This window comes from Agelaius phoeniceus (assembly GCF_051311805.1).
Source record: "Agelaius phoeniceus isolate bAgePho1 chromosome W unlocalized genomic scaffold, bAgePho1.hap1 SUPER_W_unloc_2, whole genome shotgun sequence".
NCBI lineage: Eukaryota > Metazoa > Chordata > Aves > Passeriformes > Icteridae > Agelaius > Agelaius phoeniceus.
This window is the reverse complement of record NW_027509867.1, coordinates 512139-522010: the sequence shown is the minus strand read 5'-3', so window position 1 is coordinate 522010 and position 9872 is coordinate 512139. Positions and strand designations below refer to the sequence as shown.

Genomic DNA, 9872 nt, shown 5'->3' with positions numbered 1-9872 from the left:
ATCACAGCTCTTCCTTCAGCTCTCTGGGATGTCCCAGCTGCATCTGACATGTCCCCCATCCTCAAGGGATTTCTGTACTGGAACAGTTTTAGATAAAGACATAAGAAAAATTAGGATGTTGACTAAGGTGATATTTACTGAATATCAGAAAGATTGGGAAACTCCCTGAAGTTCAAAGCAGGAATCCAGTCAGTTGAGAGGCACTTGAATAACCAGGGAGCATCTGGAGGAAGAAATCTGGAAGCAGTGGGAATGACAAAGATCCAGTGTGTCTAGTGAAGAGACATACATAGAGACGGCCATTTAAACAGCACAGGTAACACCTGTGAGGAAAAGGGAGATGATATAATACAGAGATTATTGGAGACTCAAGCAGAGAGCAAGATCAGTATTTCTTCTCCTGCCATCAGTATACTTCCAGGAAATTGCTGTTCCTGGCGAGAAAATTTTGCCATGTCTAAAGAGTACTCAAATGACCCAAATAATGAAAATGTGCTTGCATATTATAAAATTTACAAGTATTAAAACCTGTGACCCTTTGCAGGTAGAAATCATTTGTGTGCCCATGGACAGGCAGTGCCACTTGTGCCCTGAGGTGCCCTGAGCTGGGATTGGATCTCTCTGAGAGCACCTGAGGGAGAGCAGAGCACCTTGCAAGCTGCAGGTCCCTGCCAAACCTGCAGGACTCCTGTCCCATCAACATCTGCTATGCTCTGTTAAAATATGAAACAGGGCCCAGCATGGTGCCAGGATCATCAGAGAGCTGAGGTGTGTGCTGGAATTCAATGGCCTCCCCATCCTGCAGCAGCCCTGCATTTCCCTGCTGCAGCCTTGGTCTCCAGCCCAGCCATGGAGGCTCTTTGGGCTCTGGAGTGTTGCTGAAGCCCCCAAGGGCAGCTGAGCTCTGCCTTTGGCACAGTCAGGCCTGGCCAGCGCAGGCCATGCTCAGCAATTGCTTGTGTGTGCCTGGCCTTGCTGTCAGCCCCGGCAGCGGCTGCGTGGCCCCTTTGTGGCCCTGTGCTGGCCCAGCCATGGAGGCCCAGCCCCTGTGCAGGCCCAGCCCAGGCCAGGAGCATTGCGGCTGGGAACGGCCCCTGTGCCGTGGTGCCCACAGCAGCCTTGGGGCTCTGTGCCCCATGGCCTCCCTGCTGGGCAGCCTCTGCCAGCTCCTGCAGAGCCCCTGGCACCTGTGGGGCTGCACAGACAGCCCTGCCCCGGGCTCTGCTGGCCTCTGGGCCAGCAGAGAGGCAGCCAGGGCTGGCCATGGCCGGGAACAGGCCCTGAGCCCCGCAGGAGGATGGAGCTGGGCCACAGCCAAACTCAGCCCAGGCCAAAGCTGGGCTCAGCAGCCAGGGCTGCCAACGCATGGGCACAGAGGCTGGAGATGACAAATGTCCTGGGCCCCCTCCCTGCTCTGTCTGTGCCACCAAGGGCACAGAGCAGCCTCCTCTCTGGGCCACTTGCCTGTTTGCAATGCCTTGCACAGGCGCTGGCCCTGCCCCACAAGGCCTGGCCTGAGTCCTGCCCCTGCATGCTCAGCCGGGCTGAGATGGACACTGATGGTTTCTGGGCCAGGCTCTCTGAGCCCAACCCAGCTCCCTGCAAGCTCTGCCAGCTGCCCTGAGCTCTGGGCAGCACCAAAGGCCTCTCTGAGCCCAGCCCAGCCCAGCCGGCTCTGGCCCCACAGCTCTGCTCAGCCCAGGCTGCTCTGGGCACTGGCCCCACGGCCTCAGCCCCTGCCAAGGGCACAGCAGCAGCTGCAGCTGCCACAGGACTCAGCCCCAGCCATGGGGGAAGGTGCTTGGCCAAGGCCAAAGGAGGCTCCCTGGCTGCCCTGCTCCCCTCGGCCTGAGGTGCTGAGAGCTCTGCAGCCCCTGCTGCCATCCCATCTGCCCAGGGCAGCACAAGAGCCCCGGCCTTGGGGCCCTCAAGAGCTGCTCCTGCTCCAGGCCCAGGGCCCATGCCAAAGCGGGGGCAGCCACAAAGCTGTGCCCATTTCTGTTCATTGCTGTTCTCATGGGCATGGATCCTCAGCCACTTGGAGGTTGCTGATCAATTTTACTGCTCTGGAGACTTCTTCTTTCTTGAGCTCTTCCGTTCAGGAATTCAGTGAGAAGAGGTCATAAATATTTGTTCAGAATACCTGATCAAGAAAAGGCCCTGGGGAATATTTCAAGTTTTCAGTTCTTAATGTGGTTAATTAGATTACAGAAGTGTACTCAAAGTGAATATACAATAGTACAAAACAATGCTGAGAGTACAGTTTTGTTCAGTTAAGTTTTATTTTCCTGTTTATAGCTTGATCTTAGCAATTTCCAATTGATATTGATTCCCAGGAGCTTTTAATGCGGTTTGAACAGATATAGAAATCAAGACGCTTGATGGCTGACAATCAATCAGAATTTTTCCCCACTCCCTCCCCACCATTTCTCTCATCCACCCCCTGGCACTCCTATGGATCAGGAATGGTGTGGCCAGCAGGAGCAGGGCAGGGATTCTTCCCCTGTGCTCAGCACTGGTTGGGCAGCACCTCGAGTGCTGTGTCCAGTTCTGGGCCCCCCAATTTAGGAAGGACATGGAGGGGATGGAGCGTGTCCAGAGAAGGGCAACAAGGCTGGGAGAGGGGTCTGGAGCACAAGTCCTGTGAGGAGCGGCTGAGGGAGCTGGGGTTGTTTATCCTGGAGAAGAGGAGGCTCAGGGGAGACAAGGCACTGCCAGGTCACAGGTTGGACTTGATGATCCCCAAGGTGTTTTCCAACCTTGCTGATTCTGGGATTCTCTGGAACCACCCTTGGAGCAGTTGCAGGATGAGCCCTGGGCCTCCTCTTCAGCAGGTCCAGCAGCCCAGGTCCCTCAGCTTCTCCTGGCAGCCCCAAAGCCCATCCTGTCAGTCCTGCAGAGCCTCTGCAGCTCCTCCTCATTGCCCAGAACAGGGAGCCCCAGAGGCAGACACAGCAGCCCAGATGTGCCCCCCTGGCCTGGGGTGCCTCTGGCAAGGGAGCAGCAGCTGGCACCGCAGGAGCCTGCAGACAATTCCTGCAGCACTTGTAGGATGATCCTGCTGCCCAAGGGACGTTCCCATGGGGCCAAGTCAGGAACTGCAATGGGGAGTGGGGCCAGAGAGGAAAGGACAAACAGGGATAGGCTCTTTGCAGGGGAGGGAAAAGGGGTGGGCAAGAAGAAGAAATTTGAAGCAGGAGGAATGGAGAAAGCAAAGGTGCAGCCAAGGAAGTGCTCAGGGCAATTTGGGGCTGGCTGCCAGGCAGCCCTGGCTCTGAGCAACAGTGTCTGCAGTGGCCCAGGAAACTCCCAGCTGATGGGAACAAACTTTCTGGCTGAGTGCAGAGGCCAGGACAAAGCTGAGTGGTTTCCCTGGTGTCCCGCAGGCCTTGCTGGCCCCAGGGGCTGATGGCATTTGTGCTCCCTCAGGTTCATGTCCCCACAGCAACAGCATGGGGGTGCTGGCCCTGCTGTGTGCAATGCAACCAGGGGCTGCTGAGGCAGTGCTGCCGTGTCTGTGCCTGCAAGGATGGGGCACCTGTGTGAGCTGGGGGAGAGGCCAGGGCTGCAGAGGGGGGATGCTGTTGGCAGCTGCATGAGGACGCTCTGGGACGCTGCCCTGGGCTGTGCAGCGCACTGGGCATGGATCAGCCCCTGCTCTGCTGCTCCTTCCCGTCTGGCCCAGGGCCCTTGCAGAGCCCCAGCCATGCTGTTTGCCCCCAGCCTGCCCACGGCCAGCCTGGGGCTGCTGACGGGGGTTTCTGTGCTGAGCATTGGCCTGGCCGTGTTCTTGAGAGAGCCTGGGCAAGGAGTCTGGAGCCCCCAGGGCCTGGCCTGAGGCGTCAGCGCTGCCCCAGCAGTGCCCATGGCCTGTCCCTGCTGCAGCCCCGGCACTGCCACCCCCAGGGCTGTGCCCGGCCCCGAGAGCACTCAGGCCCTGCAGCAACACCAGGGCCACCAGGGCAGCGGGGCAGGGCCACGCCAGCAGCACTGGCAACACCAAGTGCTGCTGCTGCTGCTGCTGGGCACAGCTGCTGGGCCAGCACTGATCTGCCCCAGCTCTGCACACAGACATTGCTGCTGCAGCTCCAGAGATGGCAACACAAGGGCATCTCTGCAGAAAACTCTGCTGGGAGAGATCCTTTAATTCCTTTAAAGCCACCAAGAGTGCAGCCCCTCATTGACACAGTCTGTGGCCACAGGGAAGGTGGAGAGAAATCAAATAAGAAATGACAGAAACAATGACATTTTTTTGTAGATAGTATGGAAAACTAAAACAAGAGAAAAAAGACCCTACATCCAAACCAGCAAGAAATATGAAAGATTACTTTTATTACAAGTGATTGGTAGAAATTGGCCAGCAGTTTAATGTTTGTGAAAGCATCCAGTCATCAGTCTCCACACTGCAGCCTTGAGCTCCTGGTTCCTCAGGCTGTAGATGAGGGGGTTCAGGGCTGGAGGCACCACTGAGAACAGAACTGACAGGACCAGATCCAGGGATGGGGAGGACATGGAGGGAGGCTTCAGGTACAAAGAAGTACCAGTGCTGAAGAACAGGGAGAGCACAGTCAGGTGAGGGAGGCAGGTGGAAAAGGCTTTGTGCCGTCCCTGCTCAGAGGGGATCCTCAGCACAGCCCTGAAGATCTGCACATAGGAGAAAACAATGAACACAAAACAGCCAAAACAGAAGCAAGTGCTAACTGCAATGAGGCCAACTTCCCTGAGATACGATTTGGAGCAGGAGAGCTTGAGGATCTGTGGGATTTCACAGAAGAACTGGCCCAGGGCATTGCCATGGCACAGGGGCAGGGAAAATGTATTGGCTGTGTGCAGCAGTGAATAGAGAAAGGCACTGGCCCAGGCAGCTGCTGCCATGTGGGCACAAGCTCTGCTGCCCAGGAGGGTCCCGTAGTGCAGGGGTTTGCAGATGGACACGTAGCGGTCGTAGCACATGATGGTCAGGAGGAAATACTCTGCTGAGATGAAGAACATAAAGAAAAATACTTGGGCAGCACATCCAGTGTAGGAGATGTTGCTGGTGTCCCAGAGGGAATTGTGCATGGCTTTGGGGACAGTGGTGCAGATGGAGCCCAGGTCAGCGAGGGCCAGGTTGAGCAGGAAGAAGAACATGGGCGTGTGCAGGTGGCGGCCGCAGGCTACGGCGCTGATGATGAGGCCGTTGCCCAGGAGGGCAGCCAGGGAGATGCCCAGCAAGAGGTAGAAGTGCAGGAGCTGCAGCTGCCGCGTGTCTGCCAATGCCAGCAGGAGGAAGTGCCTGATGGAGCTGCTGTTGGACATTTGCTGGTGCTTTGGCATGGGGATCTGTAAGAAAAGTAATCATGGAATAGTTGGGTTTGGAGAGGACTTGAAATATCCCAGCACAGCCTGGGGGCACTTTCCCCCCACTGCCTGCCCAGGGCTCTGCTGCCTGGAGCTGTCCCTGCCAGCAGCTGCTTCCCTGTGCCCAGGGCTGGGCCCTGCCAGTGCTGCCAGAGCCCAGCCCAGCCCTGGGGGCTCAGCTCTGCCCTGCAGAGCCCTCCCAGCTCAGGCCCAGCCCAGGGGCAGCTCTGGCTCTGCAGGCTCTGATGGCAATGTCAGAGCAACCCTGAGAGGCTGGAAAAGCAACACTGATGCTCCCTCTAAGGGATCCTGTGGTGATTGCTGTTGCTGCCTGCTTTATAGAGATGTCAGAGAAAATATTTTTATTTTTTTTCTCCCTGAACTGAGAGATGAAAATGTACATGAAGATTCTCAACCCAGCAACCCACAGCAGTAGAATAAAAAGCAGGATTTTCCCTTTTATGCAGCTCATGCCTTGCTGTTTCCCCTGTATAACCTACTTGGAAATGTTCTGCGGTTAAATGCCATGCTGGGAGCAGTCCTGAACAATGCAGCATCCTCCCCACACAAGGAGAACACTTCCAAGCCTCACCAGCTGTCTCCTGCCACCCAGATCTTGTCCCCCAGGGCTGGGAGCAGCTGCCAGGGCTGGCTGAGAGCTGTCCCTGGCAGGCAGCAGAGTCCCTGCCCCAGCACAGCGCCCTGGGCTGCAGGACCCTGCTCTGCAGGACAGCCCTGGGCACCCCTGGCTGCTCTGCACAAGAGACAAGCAGAGAATGTACTCACAGGCTCTGCAGGCATTGGGATGTTCCAGCTTGAGGAGATGGCTCCAGGAGCTGCAGCTGCATTGTCCTGCAGCCAGAGGTTCCTGTGCCAAGGGCTGGCAGTGATTGTGCCCCAGGCACTTCTCAGCCCCTGCCCAGCCCTGACTGATTGAAGCTCTCTGTGCCTCTGGGCTGTGCCCGGGCTGGCTGCAGGCAGTGCCCCAGCCCTGCTGGGCTGGCACAAGAGCTGCTCATCAAGAGAAATGTGCTTTTGAAGCTCTTCTTGGTGAGCAGGAGCTGCCTCTGGGCCAGGAGCCCAGCCCAGCTCAGCAGCACAGACACAGCACAAGGACTTTAATCAGCCTCTGGGCCTTTGTGCTCAGTCCCTGAGAGGGAGCTGAAGAAACCTCTCCAGAACTCCACGTCAGAATCCAACTCTAAAGTTTCTTGGACTTGTAATGGGTCCCAGAGAGGGACACGACTGAGCAAGTGTCCCCAGGCCCCAGGCAGAGCAGAGAACTGCAGGCAGTGATGACAGGTGGGGACAAAGAGAAGCCAAGTCTTGGTGCTCAGGGGCACAGCAGGGTCTGTGCCAGCAAGGGCTGGGAGGAGACACCTTGTGCTGAGGCCCTGGGGCCTCCTGGCACAGCCCCAGCCAGGCTGGGCACTGTCAGCCCCTTGTGCTGCCCTCAGCATCCCCCCCCTAGCCCACATCCCAGTGGCCTCAAGGATCTGCTGCAAGGAGTCCCTGGGGAGCCTTGCTCAGCAATGGCCCTGGGGGCTCCTTCATGCTCCCTGCAGGGACTGCAGGTTTTTCAAAGGACTTTGGCTTTGGCTTTTGCCTTGGAGTCTCTGAGAGGTTTGTGCAATCCTGGCCTCCAATTATCTGCTGTAATTAGTCCCTGGAGAGGCTTTGTCAGTAACAACACTCAGTGGGGCTCATTAATGCTTCAGGCTACTTCAGTTCTTTGAAGGTACTTGGTGTTTCCCTTTTGATACAGACTCTGTGAGAGGTTTGTGCAATCATGGCCCCAATTATCTGCTTTAACGAGTCCCTGGAGAGCTTTGTACTGACAATCCGTGGGGCTCATTAATGCCTTGAGATACTCAAGGTTTTTCAGGTACTTTATGGATTTAAGAATACTTTTAGGTACTTTCAAGGATTTTCCTTCCCACACTGAGTCTCTGGGAGGTTTTTGGGCCATCCTGGCCTTCAATTCTCTCCTCCAAGGAGTCCATGAGGATCCTGTGTTGGGTATCTTCCCCCTTTCTCTTTTACAACAAAGATGGAACTGAAAGAATTTTGTAAGACTTTCTAAAAGCATCCAAAGAAACATGAGGCAATTAACAATACAACAACAACCACTAAGAGAATTATAAGTTCTGTTTCAGCTCGACATCATCCAACCCTTTAGTCACATTGGATTGGAAGAGTTTAGTGAGCCAGTCTTTGTTTTCCACTTGAAGCTTCTTGAACCCTTCCTTCAGTACCTGAATGCTCTTGTGGATTGACTCGCTGTGGCTGGAGAGGTTCATGCAGCACATGCCCTCAGAGTCTACACAGCCATGCCCATGTGCCCAGAGTAAAAACTCTATCGCTGTTCTGCAAGGTGGCGTGTCTGATGGTCTCTGTGTCTGAGAGCAGCCACTCAATGTGAGGGAGGCAGCATTGGTTTGCTTACTCAACAGGCACCCAGGATGGTCTGATTGCCCTAAAGCTTTAGCTGCAGCCACCCAAGGTAGTAAGATGGAGGCTGCTATTCTCTTGTTTTGACTCCAATAGATGACATTATTTTTGCAATCAGATTCATAGTAGTGTGTAGATCTTTTTGCTCTGTTTCTCTGGCCAATAATCATTTTTGTGTTGGGTGCTAGCAAGGTAAGCCTCCCCAAGCTACAAGGGTCCGCCTTTGATGTGTGAAGGGACACCAGGCCATGCTCTATCCTTGCAAATATGAAACACACCCTGCAGCAACTGCAGTGGGTAGCTACTGGACCAAGAAATTATGGAAGAGGTGTAATTACACCATCAGGTCTGGTTTTTGTAAGTGGGATGGTATGGGGAAATGTCTCTCCTGATAGTTTCTTTTTTTCTTGTAATTTTGTGTCTTTCACCCTCTTCCCATCTCAGACAGTAATAAAACCTTACACAAAAGTCCATTTTTACAGAGCCGAGAATTTCTACCCCCTGTGTTCAAGTGGTGCATGCAGGAGCTTCTGGGTCCAGTAGTCCCAAGCACCGACAGGGTTGCACTTCTATTTGCCGTCAGGATTGTCACCTGGCATACTGCAAATGGCACCCTCAGGTATTGGCCAGACATCTGTAGGCAACCCCAGTAGGCAGGTGGAGAAGGGGTCGTCAGGGCTAGCGACCGACAGGCACAGGGTGTCTTGTTTCATGGCTTTTGCTGGAGTTATACATACACTGTGCTTTGTGTTTTTGAGGGCTGCCCATCCACTCGTGAAGAGTATGGTTGCAAACAGGCTGAGGAATGTGAGTAGAAGCTTCCTATGTGTCATCTTCAAGAGAATTGTCTAGTCCAGGTGCTAGAGTCACTGTCTGGTGGGTTTTGTCTCTGGGTGGACTTGGGGATTCCTTTGCAGAATCCACACTCAGTGGCTACAGGTAGGGCTTGATGTTCTTATCTGGGATACACCAAGGTCCTTTATCACAACTGGTCTCATTGTGGCAATTTGGCCTTCAGGTCCTTTGATGTTAATAAGTTCTTCACTTTGGAGACTGTCACTGTCACCTCTGATCTCTGACAATATTCCTGCAGTAGCTGTAAACGCCCAGTTAGGAGCCCACTTGGAACGTGAGATACCTGTCACGTCTGCTCCCATGTCCACAAGCCCTGTCAAAACAATCTTTTCATTGTTAAGTTCCAGAGTGCTGGTGATTTTTGGTCAATCCTGATTTATCACATCCCTAGTGAAGTGTCATCAGCATCCTGCTTGGGCAATTGTTAGTCCTTGGGGTATAAAACAAGGTGGGTTGGGAGACAGGGCCAGCACTGTAATTTCTCATTGTGAGGACATTGATGGTATGGATGGCAATACAAAAAATCCTTCAGTGCTTGATTGGTAGTTTACTAAAATTAATAGTTCACAGGGTTGATCTTCGGGCCCCAGCTGTCCTGTCGATATTTCATGGGCAAAATAATCAGTTTAAACAACAGATTCCAGACTCACCAACTTCAATTTTGCCCCTGGTGGTAAGGTGGTTGGCAAATGGGAGATGAGGTGCTGGAGTTTAGGGCTACATTATCTGTAATGGGTGTACAATTCGGCGATTGTAGGCATCATTGGCTTGAACATTTGTGTCATAGCCTGAGACCACCTTCCACTACGATGGCAGTTTTTGGCTGCTTGGTGTAGTTACCCTTTGAGAAATTCCACCTAATTTGCTGTTGATTATCCATTAGGGATCGGTTAGGCCCCTCCTCCTTGGGACAATCTTTTCTAAAATGTCCTTGTTGACCACACTGGAAACATATTTTTGGGGCCTGTAGATGTTGCTGGGGCCCCTTAAAGGGGAATTGCATGGCCCCTAGGGCTTCTACAACTCCCTGCCCAAAGGCCTGGGCTTGTACAGCTGCTCTGTGTTCTGTTGTTCTGAGGCGATTACAGGCCTCAGTCATCTGCAGGAGTGTGGGTTCCAGCTCTAGTGGAAGGGCAGACAGCACTTTCTTACACTCCAGATTGGCAATGGCAACTCCCAATGATTTTGGTAATTCATTTTGAGTCTTCTTATCCAGGACTTGTTTT

At 53.8% G+C, this 9872-nt stretch overlaps 1 protein-coding gene across 1 annotated transcript; it reads right to left on the bottom strand.

Annotated features, from left to right (window-relative positions):
• Window positions 1-4365: 4365 nt before the first annotated feature.
• On the bottom strand, window positions 4366-5298 carry LOC143692619 (olfactory receptor 14C36-like). The gene has a single exon (XM_077172869.1). It carries the CDS (start codon window positions 5296-5298, stop codon window positions 4366-4368), a length of 933 nt encoding a protein of 310 aa, XP_077028984.1.
• Window positions 5299-9872: the final 4574 nt, after the last annotated feature.

Excerpts from the sequence above, each read along its gene's own strand:
- LOC143692619 (XM_077172869.1), bottom strand. The coding sequence starts at position 5,298 with ATGTCCAACAGCAGCTCCATCAGGCACTTCCTCCTGCTGGCATTGGCA.